At 44.8% G+C, this 27,995-nt stretch overlaps 1 protein-coding gene across 1 annotated transcript in view; it reads left to right on the top strand.

The window, feature by feature from the left end:
• Positions 1-27,995, top strand: part of AGBL4 (ATP/GTP binding protein like 4) — a 1,451,937-nt gene that overhangs the window by 1,304,813 nt on the left and 119,129 nt on the right. The window contains exons 6-7 of the mRNA XM_025357747.1: positions 10,756-10,845; positions 20,552-20,666. Coding sequence (XP_025213532.1) covers positions 10,756-10,845; positions 20,552-20,666 — 205 coding nt within the window. The remainder of the gene's footprint in view (positions 1-10,755; positions 10,846-20,551; positions 20,667-27,995) is intronic.

Here is a 27,995-nt window from a genome sequence, read left to right as displayed (position 1 = left end):
AGTCTGTTTAACAAACTCGTGGGCAAGGCATGAGTTGGTTTGTTTTCTCAGCCCAGAACAATTCAGCTTCTCTGGTTGCTCTGAAGATGTCATGTTGAGAGAGAGAAAAAAATTACACTCTTTAATAGAAATACTTTCCCTTCATTAAGTGAAATCTCCAAAGCCCAGTAGCATTTTCGGTGCTTATATAAAAATGCCAGTGGGGATTTGAGATTGAAAGTGGTATTTTTATACAACTCAATGAAGATCTCAATAGGAAAGAAAGAACACTCTTCAAATCTGAATTCCTCCAGCATTGGGCAAGACAGATCTTCACTCAGGGTCAGGATCGCATTACTCCCAGGCCTACAAGGAAACTTTTCCTGAAGCACTTGGAGTGCTCATATATATCGGTTCTCTGCTTGGGGAAATTGTATTAATAATGTCTTTCCAAGGCTACAAACCATTTAACTTGAATTTCCGTTTGCACCTCAACTCTAATAACTTTGTACAAAACTTCAGGTATTTGTAGGAGTTTGAGTCAGACGCAGATGTGTGCAGCTGCCTGCACATGAGTACACACAGAATAACATCTCTGTAGTGTAGCTGGGGAATCAAATTTCCCCTTGGGAGTGTCAAAAGACAGACTAGTCTCCTGAGATGCAGAAGGTTCCAATTCCAGCTCAGAGTCTTGCTAGCCTGGCAGCCCCAGGGCAACGTGCTGAGCCTCACAATACAATTCTCACAGGGCCTGGTGAGACTTGGATCCCGACGTATGTAAAGTGCCTGGTGTACAGTAACTGCTCAAAACGGTTCCTCTTCAGCCACCTCTTACCTGACTGTTGTACTGTAACCCATTGGAATCATCATCAATTTCATAACAATTATTCTTAGTTATTAATACATAAGAACCTCCTCTGCTCCCAAATTTAGTGGCTTAAAATGACAATTGTCATGTATTTCCAGAGAATCTGCAATCTGACCACCCATTTCTACTCTATGATGACTGGGCCTTCAGCTGGCATGACTCCAACAGCTCATTTTAAGGGTGGAAAACAGATTGAGAGAGGGCACAGGAAAGGGGCCCACAGGAACTGCATAGCAAGTTAAGGACCAGCTCTTTTCTGAACACCTCCACTGTGCCAGGTCCTGGGAGGGGAAACACAGCTGTAAGGCTTTGAGTTGGTGAGACCCCTCAGGTGACAATAAAACCATTGGAAGCGTTGAATTTATGTTCCTCGACAAGTGGTTGTGTTGGCTCCCTGGGTGACATCAGGCTTCGGAGTCCGGTGAATCCGGCCTTTACCGACTTTTATCTTGGCTCCCTCATCCATGAGACAGGGATTCTCATGTCTCTTGCAGGGCCGATGAAGGCCATGCCTAGCAGCTAGCTGATGCTCAACCAATGGCGTCTACTAAAAGAAGGATTCATTCCCTCTCTGCCTCTTAGCATCCCAGTGGCTGCCTAATGCGCCTGCATTGCCAGGACAGCAGGAGAGGGCTCTTATTGTGACTAGCAGGCAGGCCGAACTCTCGCCTTTCCTGTGGAAAAATCCATTACGAAGAAGTCATTTGTCAAAGCCAACTGTTTAGCTACTTTAATTTACATATTTATCAAGTTTGATTAGAATGTATTGTCTTAGACTTTCATCCCAGCTTTCACCTCTCCATGCCCTCCTTTCCTAGGGAAACTGTTTTTGTTGTCCTTGTTGCAAAAGGGCACTTCGTAATTCAATTTGCATTTGCTAATAAGCCTGAAACTAAACCTGGTGAGGAATTTCTGGAGTCTGCCAATGATGGATTCAAAAGTCAGAGCACACCCTGGGGAAAGCCTGGGCACTCAATTCTAGCTGGATATACTCATTCAACCAAAGGACAACAAATACTATTTCACAAGTGTTTACTGAGAACATCATGTGTGCCAGGCACTGAGAATACAAATTGTGAAAGAGGCAAAGTTGTGGCTTTCCTGTTGCTTACTGTCTAGTGACCTCACTTTCTGCATCTGTAAGATCAGGCATTTGGACCAAGTCACCTCTCAGTGTCTGTAAGTGCCCTTTTGAACACTTACTATGCATCAGGCCATGTACATAGACCTGAAGCATTGTCTCATTTAATTCTTACAAGATCCTTATGAGTTTGATATATTATTATCCTCATTTTGTAGACGAGGAAATGAAAGATCCCAGAACTCAAAGTCACATAAGTACCTGTGGCAGGACTTGGATTTAATGCTTCTTCTGTCTGATTCTAGAATTCAAATTTATAACCACAAGTCCTGATATTTCTCCTCCACTGGCCAGTTTCTCCTCCTACAGAATAAAGTATTCTTGTAGGAGAGCAGTTGAGCTCCTGGATGGCAGGGACAGTGTCTGATTTCTCAGGGACCAGCCCAAAGTTTGGCATGTGGTCAGTGTAAGAAAATATGAACTGAATTTAACAAAAAAGAAAGTCCATTGTCCTCAGCCTTCTTGTCTGAAACCTCAGATCTTGAGCCTCTGCTCTGTTCTCACCAACCTTGGCTGGCATAACAGATGCTGTGTGCACTGCTCACATCTTCAGGACTGAGTCCTCAGTTCCCAGGAGCATTGGTAGCTGAGAGCTGAGTTCCTCCCTGGGACTTGCACTCCGCCTTGACTGGGGTTACACCTTCCCTGCAGGCAGGCCATATCCAGTATCCTTTTGATTCAGGACACAGAGCCATCCCCCTTGCCTCCTCAAACAATCAGGCAGGGCTCTCCAGGCCCAGAGCTCCTCATGGAATTGTTGAAAGGCCCTGCTGAGACTGTCCCCACTCTGTTTCATTTGTACCTCTCACAAGCCTTTCCAAGAGCAATCCCAGTAAATCTCCTGTAAGGGAATCTCAGAGCCTCTGAGTCTATTTCCCAGGAACCCTAACTTCAGCAGGTATTCTGAGCAGGTGGCTCTGGCTCTGCCTTTCTGGAGTTGTTTGTAGGGTGCTGGGATCAAGATAGACAGGGGCAGGGAGCCTGTCTGAGGAAGGAGCCTGCCCCTACGTACCTATCCTGCCATCAGCCTGCCCCGGAAGGCTACCTACCTGCTCCCAGGCCTAGGTGCCAGCCCTATGGCGAGGAAGGGGGCTTTAGAAACTGCCGGAGCCCACAGAGCAACCTGTCTGGGGAGAAAAACTCTGCTGCTCCTGTGACCATCAAGGTGACAATGCCTTAGTTGGCCCAAGCCGCCTGTATCTCAGATCTGTATCTCATCACTTTTCAGCTTTTCTTCACTTCTTTGGCAGGAATCCACTGGCTACTTTCCAGGTGCCAGCCTGCATGGACATTGCCCCAGGCAGCCCAGTGTAGTGAGAGGAGGCTGCTACCTGCCTGGACTACTCTCTAGCTGTGTGGCCAGGGGCAAGTCCCTCGTTCTTTCTGGTCCTCTGCCCTTCTTCTTCACAGTAAGGATGTTTTACTTGGTGATCTCACAGGCTGTGCAGTTCTGATGGCCTCTGTGAGTCTCCTGTAAGTCAGAGGCATCCTTACTGCTTTGTAAAGACAAAAGAGGTTGGGCGCGGTGTCTCACGCCTGTAATCCCAGCACTCTGGGAGGCCGACGCGGGCGGATCATGAAGTCAGGAGATCGAGACCATCCTGGCTAACACAGTGAAACACTATCTCTACTAAAAAGTACAAAAAGTTAGCCGGGCGTAGTGGTGGGCGCCCATAGTCCCAGCTACTCTGGAGACTGAGGCAGGAGAATGGCATGAACCTGGGAGGCAGAGCTTGCAGTGAGCCGAGATCACGCCACTGCACTCCAGCCTGGAGACTCCATCTCAAAAAAAAAAAAAAAGAAGACAAAAGGGGCAGTTTAATATGTCCAAGACATATTAAGACATCCATTTGTGAAGACGTGGAGGTACACCAGAAAGGCTTCTGTCCCTGATGACTGACATTCCAGAATCTATGCTTCATTTCTTTTCAGGAGTATTTCTTTGTCATGTACGTACTCTTTTCAAAGGTAATTCCTGTTCTCTTCTTCCAGCTTATCAAGGGCAGAACATTTGATCCCTAACCCTAAAGCATAATGAGTCTACTACTTAGATATGAGATTTTAGGCCATGGGAGATCTGAGCCTAGGAGAGGGAATGGGGATGTGGAGGATGCTAAGGAGTCGGGAACTGAAAATAAACTTTGCCAACACCACTATTTTCTCAGGATGGCCCAGAGGCTCAGAAGTGCAGAGCAGATGCTGGGCATCGGGCAGAAGAGATCTGAGTTGTGGCTTTTGATCCTGCCTGACCAAGGCAGCAAATGACTTATGATGAGATGAGGGGTCCAGACAGTGAACTGTGAGTTCACAGGAGGGTGAGGACACAGTGGTCTGGAAATATCTGGAGAGGCTTTTGGGAGGAGTTAGGGAAATATATTTAAAGTCTGAGAAACTGAAGGAAGGTTTGCTTGGAGAGTTAATGACAAGGCCAGTTTGAATCAAGTATAATATTCTTGTAGGAGAGCGGTTCTTGAACTGGGGGCTACTTTGCCTCTGAGGAGACATGGGACACTTGGTAACGTCTGAAGATGTTTTTCATTGTCATAACTGGAGGAAGAGGTGTTACTGGTATGTAGAGGGTAGAGGAAAGGGATGCTGCTGGGCATCCTACAATGCACAGCTCAGCACGCCCACAACCAAGAGCTCTCCAGCTCAACATACCTGTAGGGCTGATGCCGAGGAACCCCATTCCATGGCTTGTCACTCAATAAATGACACCTGCTATTATCGGTGAAGCCATGGGCAGGGATATACAGTTTCTTGCTTATTGTTTGTCTTCTGAGCTAGAGATTATTATTCTCATTTTATAAGTGAGGAAACTGAGGCTCAAGGTGGATAAATAATGGGCCCAAGGTCTCACAGTCAATACTCTATGGAACCTGGTTATGAGACCCAGTCCATCTACCCAGGGAAGTCAGCTGATTTTTCATTTGACTCCCTCAGGGTACAGAAGAAACACAGGGAACACGTCCTCCCCAGTGTCCCTCATCTAGCCCTTTCCTCTTGTTGGATCCCCCATCAGTCAGTGAGGCAGAGCTAACCCTGAATGTCTGGAATTTCATCAAGTCACATCTCTACCTAAATGCATTTAGTACTTCTCCACTGCTTCCAAGAAGGCTCTATTGATGTCTCCTAAACCTATATATTCTCATAAAATTATAGTCAATAAATTTCTGTACTATGGCCATGTTCTTACTATAATTCACAGCATCCATTCCCTCTTTATTGTCTATCTCAGCAACAGAGTGATATCCTCACATTGCCAATAAAATCAGATAAAACACAGCAACATTAACACCAAGGTTGGCCCAGTCCAAGTCCTGGATGAACATTAGTTTCCTCCTTTCCTTCTTAGAGGAGGTGCATCTGAACCAAGTCTTCAAGGCTGAGTAGGAGTAAGCCAGACGGCCAAGATGGGGGCTGGCATCCTAGGAAGAGAAAAGAACATGTGCCCAGTGTGGAGGTGTGGGAGAACATGTCGTGTCTTGGGAACCAAGGAGTGTTAGCTGAGGCTGGGGCCTGTGGAAGGGGCTGGAGAGATAAGCAGCCACCAGCTACCAGAGACAGGGATGGTCTAGGCTGAGGGGGCTGCACTTGCTCTGCAGACAATAGAGAGCTGCTGAAGGGTTTTACGTAGAGGAAGTGGTATGCTGCTATTTGCATTTTAGAAAGACCATTTTGGTGTCCAGACAGACGGTGGACTGGAAAGGGTGGTGCTGGCACAGGAAGACCAGTGCCAGGGCTGTTCCAGTCCTGAGCAAGCCCTCCAAGTAATACCAGCCAACTGTGCCGTTGTTGCCACTGCGATGTCTTGTTTCTCCAGCTTAAGAGTACTATGAACCTTGTTTGGGCCCTGGAGTATTGGAGAAAAGACTGAAACTTGTCTGTTTAGAAACCCATAGTAGGGCATTTTCTTAACTTTATCATGCCTTCAGGAATCAAGTCAAGGAAATGAAAAAGACTCAGGTGTCAACAACAACAACAACAAATCCTTCACCCATTGTAGCATTCTGCATTCCCCTCCCAGTAGCATTTCCTTCTTCCTTCCCATCTTAATCCCCATGACAAGTCATTGTCTGGAGGGATGTGGAAACAAAACTGACAATATGAACTTCTGGGAGATTTTTGTCCTCAGAGACCCATCTAGGGCTCTTTGGGGCCTCTTGGCATCTACCTCTACCAGCCACAGATCCATAGTAACTGGCCAAATAGATTGAGATTCTCCACATCTTGGCACCAAGATTATGGCTTTGGTCTTCACTGAAAATCAGCATCAATAGATAAGATGCAAAGTTACTTAAGTTCTACATAGCAACTAGGATAAATATAGTTATCTTCAGGGAGATGTCTATTATCTATTGCTGCCTACCAAGTTACTCTAGAATTGAGCATCTTGAGACAGCAAATATTTATTATGTCTCCATTTCTGTGGGTTAGGAATGTGGAAACAGCTTAGCTGGGTGGTTCTGGCATAGGTCTTTTGTGAAGTTGCAGTAGGCTGTCAGCCAGTGCTATAGTCATCTGACACTGCGGGATCCTCTTCCAAATGCACTCACATGGCTTTGGCAGACCACAGGTCCTCTTGGCTGCTATCTGGGTACTTTAGTACCTCACCATGTGGGCTTCTCCATAGGCTATCTGAGTGCCTTTATGACATGGCAGTTGGCTTCCCCAAGGGTGAGCCATTCCAGAAAGAGATATCACACCCAAGATGGAAGCCACAGTCTTTTTATACCTTAATCTCAGAAGTGGCACGCCATCACTTCTATCATATTTCATTTGTTAGAAGGAAGTCTCTAAATCCAGCCCACACTGAAGGAGAGAGGAGTACATCTCCACTTCTTGAAAGGAGGAAATGAACAAAGAATTTGTGGATGTATTTTTAAAAACCCTATAGGGTGGTTTTAATCTCCAAAAGTCAATATGACACAATAGTTAAGAGCACAAATTTGAGAATCATAAAGACCTACATTTAATTCTGGCTCCCACATTTGCTACTTATGCAAGTTTAGGCAAGTCATTTAACCTTTCTGTATCTCAATTTTCTAATCTATAAGAGTCTAGTCTAAGAATAGCAGATGTTTCATTGGGTTGCTTTGAGAATTAAATAAGATCATGCATGTAAATTGCCTGGCAAAGAATAAGTACTACATAAATATTACTTAATTGCTATTTCAATGGGATGATATTGTCCTCCTTTCTAGAAGACAGTATAATATAGAGGTTAAGAACACAGTTTCTGGAGTCAGGCTATCTGGTTTGGGACTTTGGCTCTGCCACATTAGCTGTAAGAACTAGGGCAAGTCACTTAACTCTCTTGCCCTTGGTTTTCTGTAAAATGAAAATAATAATAGCTAGTGCCTGGCCATCTAATAGGTATTCAATAAATATGTGATGATTAAGGAAGTAGCAGATGATAGAGTGTTGTAATGACAAAGGAGTGTCTGTATATGTGTGTGTGCACATGCATGTTAAGGATGCCATACAAAGCACATGTTACTTCAAACACCTGCTGTTTAACTGGGGAGCCAAGGGGAGCTGCCCCAGTGTTTTTTGAGTGTGCCTTTGTACCCTTGAGCATGTTAGCCTACATGAGCTCTTTAGCTGTTCCATCTCTTATGAGTTGTTCTTGGTATCATTGTTTGCATTCTGTTCCACCCTGGCTTTGTTCAAGCATACTTTCTTCTTCATCTGTGCCGCCTCCACCAAGAATACGTTTAATTGGCTTTGCACAGAGTCTGGAGATTTGGTGACAGGAAGGGGTGGGGTAGTCATCACCTCAGAGCTGCTACATTACCTTAAATTGATTTTGCAAATGAAAGCTAAAAGCTAAGCAAAGGCGACCCATCCATTTTGCCTGAAGATGATTATAATGCTCTTTTACGGCCTTCTAAATGACAAAGCAATTTGTTACCTGCCTACATCAACATTTGCTTATATTAGCACCCGAGATGCTTGATTTTTATTAGCCCCATGTTATCATTTTATGAAGACGCAAGGGCTCAGTAAAATTAGTGTGCAAATAGAATGCCCATTTTGCATTTCCCTGTGGTCAGCAGAAATGTTGAATGCAATTGACTTGATACTGGGTCAGGGGAGACATCCATAAAGTTAGCCTTCACCAAGGGCCTCCCTAGTGCCATTTATCATTTCTGGACTGCTGGGATAGATGGGGTCAGTGTTAGACAGTGTTTTTTAAAAGGGCTTGGTGATTTTTTTTTAAGTGAAAAAGCGATATAAATACTAAGACAGCAGCTCAATTTCCATCATAATAAGATAAAATCAAGCTCTCTTGTGTAAATTGTAGATGGAAATGCAGTAGAAGGGGGATCTTATATTGTTATTAGTGGATCCAGAATGAAACAGGGTAGTGAAAGGGCCAGTGGCTGGGTGCTGGGACTTAACTCTACCACTGCTAGCTGAATGACCTTCAGCATGTCCCTTCCTTCTGTGAGCCTCATTTCCTCACCCATAAAATAGAATTAATACTGTCCACCTCACAGAGGCATGATAAAGATTAAATAACATAATATGAGCCTATATTTCTTTATAAACCATCATCTACACAAGTATTTTTGTTTATTAATTCAATAGTCAGTCCTTGAGCACCTACTCCCTGTAGGGTCCTGGGAAAGACATTAGCCATACACCCATGGAAGTCGCAGTTTTTTCCTTGAGGAGCTTATATTCAGTCCAGGGAATGTTTAGGTGTCGAATTCCTCTTTAAATAATAAACTTCTTCAGGGCAGGTGAGCCTTCTCTCTCTCCCTTTGTTCCTAAAGGTGCCTAGCACAGAGCTGAGCAGAGTGAGTTCTCAAGACTATATTTTGGTTCCATGATATTTCTTGCTGCATTTCAGGGGAAGCAGTGACTCCACCCATACTGATCATCCCAATGGACAAGCAAGTCCCAAGCCTTTAGAATCAGATTTAATAGGGTTAATATTTTTAGTTTCATCTCTGACATTGGTTCATTGACTGTTGGGATAAAGAACCATGTTCAAAATAGCATGTCTCCAGCATTTCAGAAGGAGAAAGCCTATTAATTATTTCTATTCTCTCCCTCCAGATTGTCCTCAAACATTGATAAAATCCTTCAGTTCAACCTCTCTCAATGTTCCTTTCTAAGTTTCCTTCAGGTAATTGTTGTGTTCTGTATCAATCAGCCCTTCTTCCGCCCACTGCTGAGTATCCTTCCCTAGACGTTTCTTACTGGGAATGCCACCCTTGGCTGTTGCTTTTGTCTGATGATATCTTTGCACAATAGTTCAACTTTATTATACAAATTAGACTTCTGTAGAGACAGAAAGAGCTTGAGTTCTGATTTGGAGCCACATTTTCCTACTTTTCTGCATGTCTAATAATTTTTTATTGGATGCTGGATATTGCAAATTACACATTGCTTTAACTGTCTGGATTTTGTTGTCTTCCTTGAAAGAGAGTTGGACTTTGAACAGCAAGAATTTAAGTTTCTTTTGTTCAGTTTGATCCTTCCGAGACTTGTTTTAAAGCTTTGTGAATGTGGTGGTCTAGAGTAGTTTATCCCTACCACTAAGACATTGCCTATCTGAATTCTCATTCTCCTTAGATGATCAGTGAGGACTTCCTCTTTAGCTGTGGGAATTCAAACGATTCTTAGCCCTGTGTGACCCCTAAGGACTGTACAGTTCACAGCTCCCTGGTCATTTTTTCCTGACATCGTGGAGAGTCACCCTATGTATGCACATCTTAGAATCCAACAAAGAATCAAGAGGACTCCTGTACAAATTTCTGGAACTCTTTTCCTGCAGAGCTTCCTCATCTCTGGTGCTCCCAGAGTTTCCCAGCTACTACCTGTTGAACTTGAATCTCAGTGAGGCTTCTATGCTTTGCTCAGGAATAGCTCCCTGCTCTTTAGTCTAGAAGGGATCATCAGGCAAAAAGTCAGGGCAATTGTAGGGCATATCTCATTTATTTTCCTTCTCTCATTGATTATCTTGCATTGGCCTTGTTCAATGTCTGAAAATACTTGTGATGAATATTTTGTCCAATTTTCTAATTGTTTAAGATAAAAGGGAAATGAAGGCCAGACAAGGGATTGGGCTCTAATCTCAGCTCCTACCACCACTTTTCAGCTGTGTGACCTTGAATAAGTTATATAACCTCCATGAGCCTCAGTTTCTGCCTCTATTAAAAAAACACATTAACAGCGTGTTCCTGTAAGGATTATATATGTATATAATGTGCCAACACAAAAGGAGCTAATTAAATGGCAGATGCTACTATTACTAATATATAAATAGCCACCTTCTCTACTCCATCATTTGCTGAATGTTTACTGTGTACTATGCAATGTGTAAGCCTGTTTAATCATCACAACAACCCTATTAAAATCCTTGTTTATAATCTATAAACAAGGATATATTGTCATCCTTGTTTGTAGATTAGAAAATGGAAACTTAGAAACGATACACAAGTTGCCTAAGGTCACAGCCAATGGATTTGGGATTCAACTTCACTCATGTGGCTTCCTTGGATGATTGTAAATAGTACATATTAATATAATATGATCAGTTGCACCAAAGAAAGGGAATGCAGTCTTTTAATATTGGGTAGGGACATAATTAAATTAGTCAGCAATGGCTGGACTTAATGATTCTAACCCAATGATTTAAGAGATAAATGTTAAGCATCCAGCCCATTCCCTCTGGGGTTCCCTGCCACACACCAACCACTAGACTCAGCTTTCCTTGCCCTCATTAGCAACCATCTTTCATTTTATCTTACAGACAATCTCCGGGAAGGGGCAGAGCAGAAGGTGGTATTCATCACAGGTCGAGTCCACCCAGGGGAAACACCCTCATCATTCGTGTGCCAAGGTGAGTGGCAGGATCTCATAGGTGTCCTATGCCTATACCCACATCCAACTGGGACACTGTGATGATCTCTGGGACAGTGTGACCACATGCAGAACCATTTTATGATTAAATGGAAATTTAATGCATTTCTTTAAAGAGGTTGTACCTGATTTCCATTAGGTTGTATTTCAATAAATGTTTATTGACTAGATGTATGTATGAATGAATTAATTAATTAATGGATAGATGGATGGATGGATAAATGAACAGGGAGGGCTGAATGAAGTTATCTTGTGAAGTTATCTTATATGTGCTGTGGTGAGGAAGAGCCATACAGAATCATCTACACTCCCTAGCTTTACTTGTCTCCAGTGGTTTACAACAGCAAGAAATCTGGCCCTAGATCAATGTGTATGTTGGCAGAAGGGCTGTGAAATGGGAGGTAATGACTGAGAACTATCTCTTCACTCATTCATTCAATCATTCACTTAAACAACTTTTGAAATACCTGCCAAAAGTAAGCACACTTGGCATCAGACAACCAGAGGCAAGTAAGTCATAGTTTTTATTCTCAAGTGTTCCTCTTTATAATTGCACTCTTATTATTAAATATTTCATTCATACTATATTTAATTAGTCAGCTATAGTCAGCAAAATATATGTATATTGTTGGGCAAGCTGGAGTTTAGAGAAGTTAAGTAATTTATCTCATTTTAATCTCAAAGTGACCATGAGGTCAAAGAGATATGAAACGCCTGTGGAGGTTCTATAACTCAAGGGAGGTGGCACACTGCAGTGGAAGCCTCTGAGGATTTGAAATCAGGCAATCTTGAGGTCAGGTATTGGCTGTGCCACTTTCCAGCACCGTGACTTCAGTTTCCTCAAATGTAAAACAATACTACCCAGGCAGGTTGTTATGAAGCTGGCATGAGATGAACGTAAACAGCATACCCAGTCCTGTGCCTGGCACACAGCAGGCACTCAGCAGATGTTACCTCCTTCCCCGTGGGAATCTGAGAAGATGAAGCAGGTAATCTGCTTAGTAAACTATCAAGCACTGTGCAAATAAATATGGGCTTTATTTTCCCAGTTCGTATTCTTACAATGCTTTAGTTAGGCACGATTGCCTTCCTATTTTTTTCAGATGAGGAAACGGAGTTTCAGGGAGGCAGTGACTTGCCCAAAGCCAAGCAGCTTGTAAGATGCATGGCTGAGGCTCCAGTCGCTACAGCCGACTCCTTAGCATTCTCACTTTGGCCTTCCTCCTCCCCAGCATTGTCCTTGCAGTAACCCTTGAGGTCCCTCCTGGGTTTACCAACCCCTTTACTTGCAGCCATCTGTCAGTTACTAAACTTGGCAGCAGATCTTTTCCCCCAGCTGATTGGATGTAACTGCTTTGTCCTTGTTTGTAAAAAGACAGTAGACTTACCATCAATATGTTCATCTCTAGGAGCCCAGACCCCGTGCTCACCTCTCCTGTGGGCAGTAGACAGAGAGCAGGGTCGCCATCCCATTTCACAGATAAGGACTGAGGCACGGAGGAATTGAATGGATCTCAGGTGCTCTCTGATGACCCTGTTTACTAAAAGGGAATCTTTGGGTGGTGCTGAGTTAATACACTCAATGGCGTTCCGTAGGTTTTCAATAAATGTCTATTCCTTGACAGAGTCTTTCAATGCCTGCCTGCTGGCTTCTCAAAATAAACTCCAGCTCCCTCGCATGATATTCCCAGCCCTCTGACATCTGGCTCTCACCTGGTTCTCTGGCCTCAGCCTCAAACACTCAGCTCCACACAGCTGAAACCTTGAGTGAGCAGTCTTCTCTTGACCAGTGCACCTTTACACCTGCTGCTCCCTCTGCCTAGCAGGCCCTACACCTGCTCCTTGCCACCTGGCAAGCCCCGTCCATCTCACAGGGTTCATTTTAAGTGCCCCCACTGTGGACTCCCCTGGTCCACTCCCTCTTGCCACCTGCGTTGTGCCTGCATTGTGGATCTAAAGACGGCCATCATCTTTATTGATAATGGTCATCTCTATTGCCCTGATTTATTATCATATACTTGACTTATATTTGTTTTTCCCCCTTTAAACCACAAGCTGTATAAGGTCTAGGACTGGTCTCCAACTGTCATTTTCCACATCTGTCAAATGAGGTTATCTTATTCATCTTATGGGGCTGTTGTGAGGAACAAATGCTGTGTTGAACTCACAAAGAGCAGCCTCAAGGTTACACAGTCATTAAATAGTGGAGTGGGGCTTTTAACCTAGGCCTAGCTAACTCCCAAGGGTGTACATGCTCCCTTGTCCCACTCAGGGATGGGAACTACTAGAAGGTGAAGTCTTGTACCTGAAAAAACTCAGAGTTCTGACCACCCCACAACAATTGATGTGCATTTTACAGATCGGGATATGGAGCCTCAGGGAAGCACAATGGCTTACCCAAAGTCACATGACTAATTCACCGTAAGTGTGGTTCTGGAGTCCATCTCCCCAGTCCTGTTTCTCATCTTTCCCTGCCTCTGTATCTGCCCCATGAGACACACAATTCATACTTCCTTGAGGCAATGTAAGAGGCATCATTACCCCACTTTACTAATGCAGGACTGAGGCATGGTCTTTCCTGAGGGTGTCTCAGCTACATGTAGACAGCCCGATCACAGCCCCACAGGGCACAGCTGGGGGTTTCTTCCTCAGTCATAGCCCTAAACTTGTCACATCCCTCAGCCCCCATCAGCCCACCTTCTTCTGGGGATAGCAGGCAGGTCCAAGGTGTGGACAGATGCTGAGATACCTTCAGTTCTGTTAACTCTTCCACATTAACTGGCTCAGTGACCTTGAGCAGGGAACAGGCATGTGAGGCCAGTTGTGACAATCTGGCTGGGACCACAATTCTTGCCGCCGAGCTGCTGATGCATGTGCTGCTGGGAGTAGAGTGAAGTCCTGTCGCCACATAGCTTTAGAAGGGGTGGCAGTAAGGGTGGCAGGGCTCGGATTCCTCAAGACTCTGCTTGTTGGTGGGATGCTTACTCTGCTACCCCAAACGCTGCTCATGACCTCTGTGAGGCCAAACTATCCTGTCCTCCAGTGACCATGGGAGAGGTCAGAGGAGCTCCTGTGTGGCCCTGTGGCCAGTCATGTGAGAGCGCCATCCCTCAAGCTGCTACACTGCTAAGCATGAATCGCAGCTCCTCCCCTTACTACAGTATAACCTTGGGAAAACCAGAAAATCTCCTTATGCCTCAGTTCTTTTATCTCAAAAGGGAAATAATAATAGAAATCCTGCCTCACAGGGTTGTTGTGAAGACTGACACAGTTCATATCCATCGAGCATTTAGGATGGTGTCTGGAATAGAGAAAGCACTAAATAAGTTCCAGTAGTAGGGGAGGAGCTAGCACTAATGGAGCGCGTGGCCGGTGCCAGGGCCTCCGTGAGGCACTTTGTACGTGGTTCCTCTAATCCTTCTCTGAACCAAACCCAGGTGTGGGCCTCCCAGACTGTGGGCCTCAGCTCTTCCTCGTCACCTTCCTGAGAGTGCCGCTAGCTGAGCTCTGCTCACCTGGAGGGTCACCTTGCAAGCCAGGAGCTTGGCCTGAACCAGACCTAGACCTTGTTGACCTTGTTTCTGACTCCTGGTCAAGTGTATGCTCTTTCACTGACTCTTCCTGGGACTTTGGGGCCAACTTTCATTGAAAATTTCCATCTGCAGAGTACTTTGTCCTCTCCAGACCCTTTATCGTTGAATTAATGAAACCAGCACTTAGGAAATGCTACTGTGGGGAGCCACGCCACGCTCTGGAGGGCAGCAGGGGAAGTGGGCACAGCTGTGGCTTTGGAGTTTGATGGGCCTGAGTTTGAGCCTACCAATTCCATCTAGCTAGGGGACTTTTCTAAGTCCTTGCCTCTCATAGCCCCTATTTCCTGACCTGCAAAATGGGGACAGCAATGTCTTTCTCAAGGGGCTGCTTGAGAGAGTTTCATGAGATCGTGTAGGTCAATGGTGGGTCAGCACCAGGCACAGATAGGTGCCTGACCAGTACCCACACACCCCTCTTCCCCTTCGCTCTTCCACAGAACTTCCACCAGGTCACTAGGCAGCTCTCAGCTCTTATTCTCAGAACAGTCCAGGGATTCACTGGATGTCACCTGGTAAGTTGGTGGTGGAGTGGGGACTAGATCCAGATCGCCTGCCTCCCAGCCTGAGCCCTGCTGCTACATGCCAAGGTGCCCATCAGGGCCTAGACTATGGAGACAAAGAGCTGGCCCTCTCCCAGGAAGTTCACTCCTCAGGGTTATTTTGTGGGAGTAAGAGGAGGAAGGAGGATTGTGCACACACACACACACACACACAGACACACGCACACACCATGCTCTCATAACTACCAATATCTCCAGACACCGGGACCAAGCACGGCTTCGTACTTCCTGTAAATGAGGTAGTGACCTTTGCTCCTCCCCCATTCTGCTTTCCTCTCACCTCTCTTCTTCACCTGTTCTTCCTCTTCTCCTCAATATCCCAAACAGCTTCCCACTATAGGTGTGGTGCTAGATCCACTAAGGGTTTGTGACCGGGCCTTTCACTTTTCTAGGCTTCTGTCTCTTCATCTGTGAAATGGGCAGAGTTGGGAGCAGGAGGGTGAGGACTTATACTCCGTGAACTTTAGGGTCATCAGGGGCAGACTCCCTGTGAGTCCATAATTCGAGGCCCTTGGACTCAGCTGAGGGCAGACAGGGGTCCTGTGCCAGGTCAAGGGAGGGCCTAGAGTGGCTGCTGTTGTGCACATCACACACTGGGCCAAGCAGAGACCTCAAACTGTCTTGCTTCAAACCTTGGCTCTTCCCACTACAGTATGCTGCCTCTGAACAGATAACAGAAACAATAAATTTTGCACAGAATTCTCTAGAGAGAAAATCATGCAGGCATATGCAAATTATTCCACAAATCACATGCAAATAGACTCCTTGCTCTTTGCATCTTGTCTTCATGGACAGAGCACTGCTCTGAAGCCAGCAGAACTGGGTCTGAATCCCAACTAGGTTCCTGTGAGGCACTCAGCAAGTGATGCCACACCCTGACTTTCTTTCCCAGTCTGGGAAATGGAGCCAATAGAATTACAAGTCAGTCCGGCTAATGAATGTACAGTAGTTAGTCATGGGTCGATCTTTATTCACTCACTTCATACATAGGTCTTGAGTACTTTCCCTGTGCCAGGCACTGAGCTGGGCACTAAAAATACAGTGGCAAAGAAAGGAGACCTGTTTCTGCTGTCTTGGAGCTCACGGCCTGGAGGGAAGACAGACTTAAACCACAGTGTAAATTGAAGTAAGCCTCAATCCCGAAAGAGAAGTGCAGGAAATGCAACTTTCTTCTTTTTCTATAACTGAATTCAGTTTCTATTTTGAGGCCCCTTCCTGCCAGGGGCCAGAAACTTAAACTCATTTATGTTCCTCAAGATTGGGTGCTTTCAGCAAAGAGTTCTGATGCTCTCAGGGTAGCAGGCAAATCATCATATCATTGGTGGCACCATCTATCCACACTGTTTGCTTTCCACCCACTGCACCTCATGACTCTCTGGGCCTTGGCTGCTGCAGAGTCCCTGCAGGTCACTACCATGTTCCACCCTGGTTCCTGACAGAAAGCTGCTTTACCTCTGCCAGCTCTCTCTGTTATGCCTGCACCCTCCCTCCACCTCTGTCCTGCCTTCAGGAGGCCCTGCCCTGCAGTATTCCTTGCCTCTAAGCAGCATTCCACGCTGCAGCCAGACGGAGCTCTCCAAAGCCCATATCTGACCCAGGCTGAAAACCTGGCAATAGCTCTATAGTCCCCTTCAGGTTTTTTCAGCTGGAACAGCAAATCCTTGTTCATCTCTCCATTCCCATGCCTACAGCAAGCCAACAAAGAGCAATGATGAAAACAATGCATGTATACATTTACTGTGTACCACTTTGCTTATATCATCTCATGTAAATCCTCACAAGAACCCAGAAGTAATTCTTATTCTCCCCTTTGTAATTGATGAGGAACCTGGGGAACTGGGACGTTAAGGCCACACAGCAAATGAATGGCAGAGAGAGGCGTCAAACTCAGATGATCCAGTTTCAGAGTCTGTGCTTTTGACCATGAAGCCAAAGCCCTGGAATTGAAAAGCTTTTCGTTACCGACAGACCATCTCTTTTCTTACCCCAGCCTGGATACTTTCCCCTGGCAACCCTTTCTTTTTATTTTATTTTTAAATTTTAGATTCAGGGGATACATTAGCAGGCTTGTTACGTGGGTAAATAGTGTGATGCTGAAGTCTGGATTTCTAATGATCCCATCACCCAAGCAGTGAACATAGTACCTGATAGGTAGCTTTTCAGCCCTTGCCTCTTCCCTCCTGCCCCTCTTTATGAATCCCGGGTTTATGGTTCCCTTGGTGTCCATGTGCACCCCACGTGTAGCTCCCACTTATAAGTGAGAACATGCAGTATTTGGTTTTCTGTTTCTGTGTTAATTCACTTAGGATAATGGCCTCCAGCTGCATCCATGTCGCTGAAAAGGACATGATTTTATTCTTTTTATGGCTGCATCCTGGCGCCTCTTTCATCTGGCTCCACTCTACTCATTTTTTAAGTCCCCTTTCCAGTCCCCTGCTGGGTCCCCACAGCTATGTGCTGTTCCCATCAGAGCCTTTACCAGTCAGTGGGGAGTTGCTTCCTTACTGTGCACCCCTCTGAGGCAGGACCATCTTAGGCATCTTGAAATGCCCAGAATTTGGTGTGCCAATGAATGTTTGTAGAATGAAATGAGTGATGATCAGTTCAACTAATCCCACACAGTCAAAGTTGTATGAATTCCTGGAGCAATCCATCAATAGGCATTTGTAAGCACCTACTATGTGCCCAGCCCTAAACCAAACACTCTAGGAGAAAAAATTAACAAAAAATATCAGCCTCAGTTGAGGTTTGGCTAGAGAGGTTCATCCTGGTCTGTGGGAAGTTGGGACAGGGTAGTGATCTCTAACTTCCAGCTTTAATATCAAATCCTCTACCACTTTTCCATCTCTTCTGGCCTCTCTGGCTTCCAACCTTCCTGTCATCCTGCCTTTTCCCCAGCTTCCTGATTAAATCAGCTTGAAGAAGAGGACCTGGCAAACTTGTTTACGGAAGGGGCAAAGGCTGATCTCAAGGAGGTTGATGGCGTCTTCCAGCAGGAGGGAGATTATTCTCCTCACCTGACAGATGATGCTTCTACTTTTGGTGGAGAGGAATAAAATAGATGGAATCATATGATGTCAATGTGGGATGTATCCTTGAGAATTATTTAGTTCTTTCTCCTAATTTTAAAAATAAGCATAGACCCAGAGGCTTTCTACAGGTCACCCAGTAACTGAGCCAAAACTAGAAACCAGGCTCTGTTTTGATTTGTTGGCTTCTGCCATTCAGTATCCTTGTCTCCAAATTTCATTGTTAGTCAACTTCGCAGACTAGGACTCCTACTTCTAAAACTAATCCTGTTTTTAACTACCCATTGCCTTTCAACCTTTGATCTAAGTGAGTTTATGGAAGCATGCCACAATTTTCAGGTACTGTGTTAGGCAGCTAACACAGGATCTCTAACACAGGTACACAACAGTCTTCCACATTAGGTATTATTATCCCTATATCAAGAAGAGAAAACTAGTCAGGGAAAGCTAGTCAGTAACTTCTCTAGCTAACACTCAGTTAAGATTTGAACTCAGGTCCCGAGACTTTCTGCTCCCCTGGTCCCTCTGCTTTCTTGGTCCATCCAGTGCTTTTGGCCCTTGGCCAAGGATGGCATTTTCTCTCCACTCTTACATGCCCTCACAGTCTTCCTCATACTCCTCTCCCACCACAAATAAATAAATAAATAAATAGAAAAGTAAAATAAAAGAAAGATCTCCTTATTTCCTGATGAATGGGAATGATTTTGAATTGTATCTGACCTCAAACCAACAGGTGAGTCTAAAACCTCCCCGCTCCTTGCCCCACACCCACCCTAGGAGAGGGAGCTCTGGGCAGCTGCAGCCTCTGGTCTGCCTTTGTTTTCTCTCATTCTTTTATTAGCTGCCTAATTGGCAGCCCAATTAATCTGTTCATCTGTGAAGGAGGATGGATCACAATAAGCTACTCCATTTCCAGAAGCCATTCTCTGAGGCAGTGTGGCCAGGCCCTGAGCGCGGGCTGGCTCCTTGATGGAGGGCCACCCTGGGAGCCGGGGTCAATTAGTGGACAGATTAAGCAATTATTAGCCCCTAACAAGGGCGCCTGGCATCATTACCCTGCCTGTTTACTGGCAAACTGCAGCTTTAATATGAGGACCAACAAATAAATTAGGGCATCTGGTCTACTGCCGCGTTAGCCGAGAAGTAAATGATGTCCAACTGGCTTTCGGCTGCCTATGGATTCTCAACCTTGGCCTAATGAAAAGTCTGAGATGTCCCTCACCGGTCACAGAAGCTCTGGAATGTGCTCTGGAGTGAGTTATCATTCCAAGAGCTGAGTGCCTGCACTGGGCACTTGTTCTTAGTTACCCTGCTGCCTTCCTCCTGCCATCTGTCAAGACCTACCTTTCTGACAGGGCTTAGCTCAAAGGCTTCCTTCTTGATGCCTTTCTTGCTCTCTCCAGCAGGAATGGGGCCCCACGTCTGCATTGTGGGAGGGTTTGTCATTCTCCTATCATTTTCTGGCATTATAGTAATTTCATGGAATGCTAGAGTGCCATTTTGCCCATTTTCTTTTTCAGGTATCTGATGAAAGAGTAGAAACGTGGGGGAGATAAGAGAGTTATTTGTTTTCTCACCCCTCTTCTATGGGTAGATGCAGGCTGTAACCAGAAGGATATCAAGGAGGGAGTGACAGGATCAGATTCACACTTTCAGAAGATCCTTCTGGCTGCTGCGATGAGGGCTCATTTCAGAGGTGGTGGCTGTTATCCAGGCCAGGTGTGATGGTAACCTGGGTTAGAAGACAGGCAGTGGGATGGAGAAGAGGGGAAGATTTGCTCCATTCAAGAAAGGGACATGGGGACTGCCTGGCAGTAGGAAAAATGTCATGGAGACAAATTTCTAAATTTGGTGACTGGAAGGCAGGGTGATTTTAGTGCCAGTGAGAAGCCGGGAGGGCAGTCATCCCTGGAATCCTGGAACAGAGGATCTTCAAAATGGGGAAACAAGCACATTTGGGATACATGAAAGAAACCTCCTTCTGCTCATGTGACTTTGGCTGAAATGCTTTTCCTCTCTGCTTCTTGATGTGCCTATCAGCTAAATGAGCGTTTAAATCCCTAAGGACCTCGACCCTGTGATTATCACATCTGATGTCAATGTTTAACTAAGTGTGCCTATTAGAAAGCATCTCTTAGTTCACTGTGTAGTGCTGGCCCACCTCTCCCCATCTCTGTCTGACGAAACTCGGTGGGCTCTCAAAGCACAGCTCAAATGTCATCATTCTCGGAAGCCCTCCCAGTTCTCTACAGCAGGAAATGCTCTCTCCCTACTGCCCATGGGCTTCAATGTTACGTCGTCAACTGTCTCTTGGAAATACAAATGTATTTGTAAATATATTTTATACAGATAACACGTAGTCTATAACCACACATCCACAGTGGCCAATAACAACACAGGCCAAAATCACCTATTGAGCTCCTCTTGTTTTCCAAGCTGAGAAAAATGTGTTTCCTTCTTCTTGAAATGCTTTGTTGTTAAACCGGACTCTTCTCTTTCCCTAGGGATCATTGACTTCCTCGTAAGCCAGCACCCTATTGCCCGTGTCCTCCGAGAATACCTGGTCTTCAAGATCGCACCAATGCTCAATCCTGATGGAGTCTACCTGGGCAATTACAGGTAAGCAACTGGGGAGAATGCTTGGAAGCCGGTAGTCATAGGATGGTGGTACGGAAGCAAGAAAAAATATGGGATATATTTTTTCAGGAAGAACTTTGAGGCTGCCCATGAGTTCATTAGAGAAAGTTTCTCCCTGGCTCTTGAGAATGTGGTTAATTAGCTTTGGCTGTTTCGTGCACAGCCACCTAAGGTCACTTGCTGGGTTTTCTGGAGAGCTCACTGGGCCAGGAATCAGGAGACCTGTTATCAGTTTTGGCATCTACTTTTTGTATAACCTTGGGGGATCCACTTTTCCCTCTCTGATGCTCAGTTCCTCTTGCATAATGGAGACAATAATTACTTACCTGAAAGGGCAGTTGTGAGAGCTTCAAAAGAAATGGTGGGAAGGAATGTGCTTTGCAGAATATCGTGTGGTAGTTATAAAGATGACTCTTTTGTTGTGTTTCTTCTTGGAGAATATCGATGAAGGAGAATAGAATCCCAGGACATCTGAACAGCATTTCTCTTCAGTGTTGGCATACCAGCCAGCCCCACACTCACTCATGCACTCAAATCTTGAACTCCCTTTCTCCTGGCTTAGCACCATAATTTACAGCCTAAAATTCCACTGCCCAGAAGATTATCTGCCAAAAGAACAATGGCTCATTTGAGATAGATAGTGTTATTGCCCTTATTTCACATTAAGGTAACTGACTTGCCCAAAGTCACACAGCCCATAAATCATTGACTAACTTCACCATCCAAATTATACAGTTTTCGAGCTCTTTAGGCCCAAGACTTTCAAGATGACATTCAGACCCCCCAGCTTTGCATGCAAGGCATTGTCTGCCCTGCTGCCTGTGTGTCCACCATCTTGCCTCACCTCTTCTCCTCTCCTCCTAGAACAGGTGCTGCAGCTGCACTGAGTAAAGCCCAGTTCCCCAGACATGTCCTATTGTTTCCTGATACCTTACTTTTATACGGGCTGCCTGCTCACCAGAAACCCCTCATCCCTTCTTCATCCCATTAATTCTTTGCAACTCAGTTCATGTTCCTTATTCTGGAAAACATCCCCTTAAACCCCAAACAGAATTGGCCACTCTCTTCTCTGAGTTCTCACAGGCCTGGTTATTTATTTGTTTGTGTATTTGTTTATTTGTTTGAGACAGGGTTGTGCTCCATCGCCCAAGTTGGAGTGCAGTTGTGCAATCATGGCTCACTGCAGCCTCGACCTCCTGGATTCAAGTGACCCTCCCACTGCAGCCTTCCAAGTAGCTAGGATTGCAGGCATGAGCCACTGTAGCAAGCAGCCCTGGTTATCGAACAACTCTTGTTCCACTGCATGTCCTCCACTGTCCTTAAAGCTACTGGAGGGCGGAGACTGAACTTTAATGGCCCTTGTGTCCCTCATGCCTAGCAGCAGGGATCAGCACATAGTAGATGCCTAAAAAGTGTTTGATGAATATGAGAGAGTGAGAAGGATGACTTTACTGATGAAGAAACTGAGTCCCAGAGATGAAACAGTACCTACTCAGTCCGTGGCCTAACTCAGACCAGAACCAGATCTCCTGACAGCCAGTCAGGCTTGTTTTACACAGAGTTGGTTTACTGCTTTCCAAGAGCATGGCAACTGGGTCCAGAGGGGTACTCCTGGGTGTGAATTAGAGAGAGCCCATGAGATGCCTGAAGCCTTCATTAAAGACAGTTTTGCTTCCACTCTTAATTGGCTGAAGTGATGGTTCATTAGCATTCGCAAGTTTTGTGGCTTGTTGCAGGCCTGAGAGCGATGCTTTTCCACCTTCCATGGACAGAGTGTACTGTTAGCGATAATAGTGGTAGAAAGACCATTTGATTTATGTTAATGTTTCTGTTTAATTACAAGAGCAGTGGTCAGAGAGAGGTCAATACTTCTCTCCACACATTTATTTATGTCATCATCTGCTGTCTCAGGAAGGACTAGCTTGAAGGAGGTCAGTGACCTTGGCCAAAATGCCTCCCCTCTCAGGGCTTTAGATGGACACTGAGATGGTGATGAGGGCTAGATGCCTTCTACATGTGTTCAAGCCCCAGATTTTGTGATTTGGGGACTCCATGATAAAAGATTTCCACCCCTCAGAAATGGTTTCACACTGAAGCTTCAACCCCCAACATTCTCCTAGTGAGAATATGTGATTCTCATTATGAGAGTTGGAGAGCAACTCTAACCACAAACATTAATGCTATTGCTAAAACTGTACAACAAAGAGCCGATTAATCATAAGAATTCACTACTTAAAGCTTTAGAGAAAATATTTTAAAAAAAATAAAGACTCATAATTGAGAACTTCAAGGTGCCTTAGAGGTCCCCTAGACCAGCCACACTACTCTCTAGAGCAATACTTCTATGGTTTGGCAAGACTTGCCAAGGCATTATGGAGGGAAAAATTCAGAGTTCAGATAAGTTTAGGAAACACAGAGTTAAGCAAAGTTAAATGTGTTCTTTTATAATATGACTTTTCAGAATTTTGAATATGCTTATAAACATAGGGAATCTAAGAGGGGAAGTAGTACTCAGTGTTTCCCAAAGATAAGTGAGAGAGGTCCACATCCTCCCTGTAACCAGTGTTAGGGTTTCTGAAACACATTGTGGGAAATGCCACTCCAAGAATTCTGCTTGCCAATCCAATGGCCTGTGAAGCACTCACACACTAATCTCATTTAATCCTCATAATTCTGTGATGGAGGAACTTTGTTAAAGTTTTTCTAAATTCAAATAATGACAATCTACTCAATCTAGCTTGAGTACAGGAGAAAAGGTGGCGAGTGGGGAGGGAGAGAGGGAAGGAGGCAAAGAAGGGAGGGAGAGGGGGAAGAAGGAAGGAAGGAAGGAAGGAAGGTTGGTTGGTTGGTTCTCAGAATTCTAGTGCAGTAAAGAGAGCCAGACTTCCCAGGAACTGATCAAATTGCTGGAAACATGTTGGAAGACAGGTGGCCAGGTCTTTGCCTCTCTCTCATGCTCATTTGCTTTCATTCTCTCAACATCTCCCTCTGGAGGTGCAGACTCTCAAGCCTCAGAGAAGTTAAGTCATCCCCCTGAGGTCTGTGGCCTGTGAGGAGCGGGCAGGGATGCAGGTGTGCCTGACCTAGCCCTGCTCCTCTCTGCAGTCCCACACTCCCCCTGTAGCCAGCACCAGGCCTGCCAGACCCTGGGAGGAGAACCAAAGACAGGCCTGCCCTGAGGCACCTCACTCTGCTGGATGGAGAGATGGTTCAACAGGCCAGTTCCCTGCAGTGTGAGATGGGAAGGCAGGAGCTTGGAAGGAGTAAAGGTCAGTGGTTGAGAAAATGGACTTGGGTGTCAGGTCAGATTTAAATTCTGCTCTGCCACCTACCTGCTGTATGACCCTGGGTAAATTACATGGCCTCATTAAGCTTCATTTTTCTCATCTGTAAATGGAGATGCTATAGAGTTATGAGGCTTTTGTGAGATAATGCATCTAAAGCACAGTGCTAAGCACACTGTAAGTTAAAAATAAACATTTATTCCTCCTTCTCTTTATCCTCCTCACTCCTCCACATTAAAGAAGCATATAATCCAATCTAAGAAGGCTGGTCAGGGAGATTTCCCAGATTTCATCAGCTAAGTTTAGATTTAATAATACAAGTACCTATTCTACGGCATTTATAGTGAACTAGAGAAGGTACACTCTAGAATTTAACAGCAATGGATGGCCACTATACCGTGATAGATCAAGCTCTTTATGTTAAAGAACAGCACCATTTTCTAACTAGACTACTGTATATGATACCAGACTATGGTTTACAGTAAGAGTATATGGAGCCTATACTAAAGTTTATAGCAACAATATAGAGCAACTATAGTATACGCTATGGTACCTATCTTTAACAATTATGTTGGATGATATAACAATGGATAACAGTTACCTTATACAGTAAAAGCACAGAGAAACTATACACTCTGTCTTACTTACTGCACTCCAATTACATTGGCCTTCTTTTCATTTCAGGTCTTAGGTTTAACACCACTTCACAGAAAGGCTTTTCCAGGGCTTGCAATATACAGTGGGTCTCCCATTACACTCTTTCATAGCACCCTATACTCTCCCTTTATGGCTCTTGCCCTAATTTGTAATTATGTGTTTATTTATGTGACTATTTGTTTAATGATTGTCTTCACTTTAGACTGTAAACTCCATGAAGTCAGGACTTTGTTTACCTTGTTCTCTGTATCCCCAGTACCTGGCAAATGGGCTCTTGAAATATATTTTATTTTTCTAGTCACTGACCTGAAGTTCACGTATATGTTTCCAGAATGAACAAATGAACTAAACAATAGTGTTTAGTGATTGTGTGACGGCACAAAGCTACAGTGCCCCATGTAGAGTAACTAGGGCCAGATGCAGTCAGCCCCCAACCCTTTACCTTCATCTGCATGGCCTCCTGGCCCAGTTGTTTTAACTGTATGTTGTTGTGACAGGAATACTGCTATGCTTTAACCTGATGAGCTACTGTTATAATTTAACAAACTGGATTCTCAGCCATGCTTAGTTATTGCATGGAACGTGATACTTTTAAAGGCACTTACAAAACCATTTTTCGTCATACAACAGCAACCAAGAAAGGAAAGCCAGTTTTTACTGTATCCATTTAAGCCATGGGGAAACAGGCTGAGAAGGTGAAGAGCCATGTTCAAGGTCATAGGGTGCATCCAGGGACTCTCCACACTCCCACACATTGCCTTTGCTCTATAAGCTATAGGCAGAAGTGGAGAACTGAGGCTCTAATTTTCACTACTCTCCTGAGCGTTCTTATTTGTCCTTGGACAAGACACTTCTCTCCCCTGGCCTGTTTCCCACCTACTCTCTAGGAAGAGGGAAGTGGGATGAAAGGCACCTTCCATCATTTAGTAGAAGCAGGGGGAGAGGCTCTATCAAGAATGGGATGGCTACAGCATGAATGAAACTTGAGGACATTATGCTAATGTAATAAGCCACTCATCCAAAGACAAAGACTGTATGATTCCACTTATATGACATTCTTCAAGTGGTCAAATTCATACAGACAGAAAGCAGAATGGTGGTTACCAGGGGCTGGGAGGATGGAGAGAATGGAGAGTTACTATTTAATGGGCATAGGGTTTCGATTTTACAAGTTAAAAAGAATTTTGGAGATGGATGGTGGTGATGGTAGCACATTATGAATGTATTTAATGCCATTGAACCCTACACTTAAAAATGGTTACGATGTTAAGTTTTATGTTATGTGTATTTTACCACCGTGTTATAAAAAACAGTGGCATGGTTACTGACATTACAATGGGAATATTTTCAGAGAGCTCTGGAAGGATCTGGGACCTAGGAGTCTTGAGGGATGAATATTGTAACTTCGGGTGTTACAGAGCCAAGAAGCTGCAAGCAACTCCTACTTGGAAGGCAACTGGAGTTGGGGGATGATGGGCTGAACCAGTATAGAATTGGTTGGTAATTCTCAATGTCTTACAGAAAGCATGCCCACAATACATACTGCAGCATTTGCACACTCTCTCTTCCAGCTACTTCCTCGTCACTCCTTTTGCAGAGGAGAGAGCCCCCACCCCCACCTATACCCCGCTGCGCTTTCTGACCATGGGTAATGCACAGGTTGCCTGCATTTGAAAAACAGACTTTCCATCTCCTTACAACAGTATGAAACCCTGTGTTGGGTTTGCATTTCTTAATTAGGTGCTTGTCATTGTGTATTCCATAGAGCCACGTATAAGTAAACAGTCATAGACCTTTGAATAAATTTATTGGTTTTATTTATGTTTCTGGGCATAAAAATCTATAATTACCAGGTACAGCCTCAGAATAACTGGTATTTAATGACAATTACTTTTTGTTACCATAGAAATGAGTCCAAAGTAGTTACCCATAATTTCTCATTTCCCAAACCTCACACATGCTGAATTGCAATATTACCATAGTAATTGCCTATTAGTCATCATAAAATACGCAGTTACCCAAAAGATAGCAGGATGCTGTGAAATTTCTCATCTTCGGAAAATCTCAGTATTTCTTGGGAGTGTGGAGGTGGGGTGGGGAGGAACAGGCCTCTATGGGTGGTACAGAAATGATTCTGCATTATAGCACAGAACTGCAGACCCCATGGTGGAAATGGAGGCTGTACGATCTGCAGACTCTCTCCATCATTATGGATCTTGGCCTTGGCAATCCTTATGTAGCAAAGGATGCTCCAGTGCAGTAAATCCAATTTAACTAAGGTTTGTTGAGGGCCTGCTGGGTGTCAGGCCCTGTGCTGGGCCTTGGGGAAGCAGAAGGAAATCAGAGGCAGTTCTTGCCAATAAGAAGCCCAGCGTTTCCACTAGAAATATGGGTGTGATGCAGTAGATGCCGAGAGATACAAGAGGAGCTAATATGTAAGTGGCTCCTCACTGCACATTATGTGTATCGTTTCATTTAATACTCACAGCAGCCCTATGATGGAGGTAGTGTGATGCTCCTACTTCAAGTAGAGGGGGAGGTTGAAGCACATAAGTACCACGGAACTTGCCCTAGTTGCTGAGCCTAGGCTGCTCCAGTTTTAACCTCTTGATACACTGTATCTTGAAGCAGAGAGTACTTCCTTCTGACTGATAGTGATGAAGGAGGGTTTTTGATGGATGGATGATATATGAGTTCACCAGACATAAAAGGGAGATAGAGATTTACAGAACAAAACATCATTAACCATAGCAGAGGGTAAACCACCAGGGAAGGTATTTCTAGCACACACGGCACACACACACACACACATTATAACTGGTCTACCTACCTCTTCCACCTCAAAATCTAGAGGAAGAAACATTTCAAACTATCCAAAATTAGAACAGAACCTAAAATCAGCCATATAAAATATAAATACATATCAATGTTCTATTTGTTCTGTAATAGCATAAAAACTGCCTCTTTTTTTCATCAACATAGAAACAGAAAACAAAGATCCACAGCAAGTATTGCCCTGTTGAGAGATCTGCCAGCCCCTCCTCACTCTGAGCCTCCGTCCGTGCCCCAGTCACATTTCCCTGCTGGGTGCCTTATCACAGCATCATGAGAAACATTAAGCCCAGTGCCCTATCCAGGCCATGCCCCCTCTGCTTGCCCACCTCTAGGCACAGACTGTTCCCTCCCTTCCAAGGCATCATGCCATGCTGATGCCCCCTCTGACTGTTAGAGAGCACTTTGTTTTCAGGCTGAAGCTGCCAGCATGTAAGTTCTGCCTCTGCCCTCTGAAGGATTATTCAAGGCCAGCCCATCTTTCACATGGTAGCCTTCAGCCATTTGAAGATCATGTGTTCCCACCCTTCCCCACTCC

This window comes from Theropithecus gelada, chromosome 1 (genome assembly GCF_003255815.1).
Source record: "Theropithecus gelada isolate Dixy chromosome 1, Tgel_1.0, whole genome shotgun sequence".
Classification (NCBI taxonomy): Eukaryota; Metazoa; Chordata; class Mammalia; order Primates; family Cercopithecidae; genus Theropithecus; species Theropithecus gelada.
The sequence above is the reverse complement of the archived record's forward strand: the minus strand, read 5'-3'. Positions and strand labels throughout refer to the sequence as shown.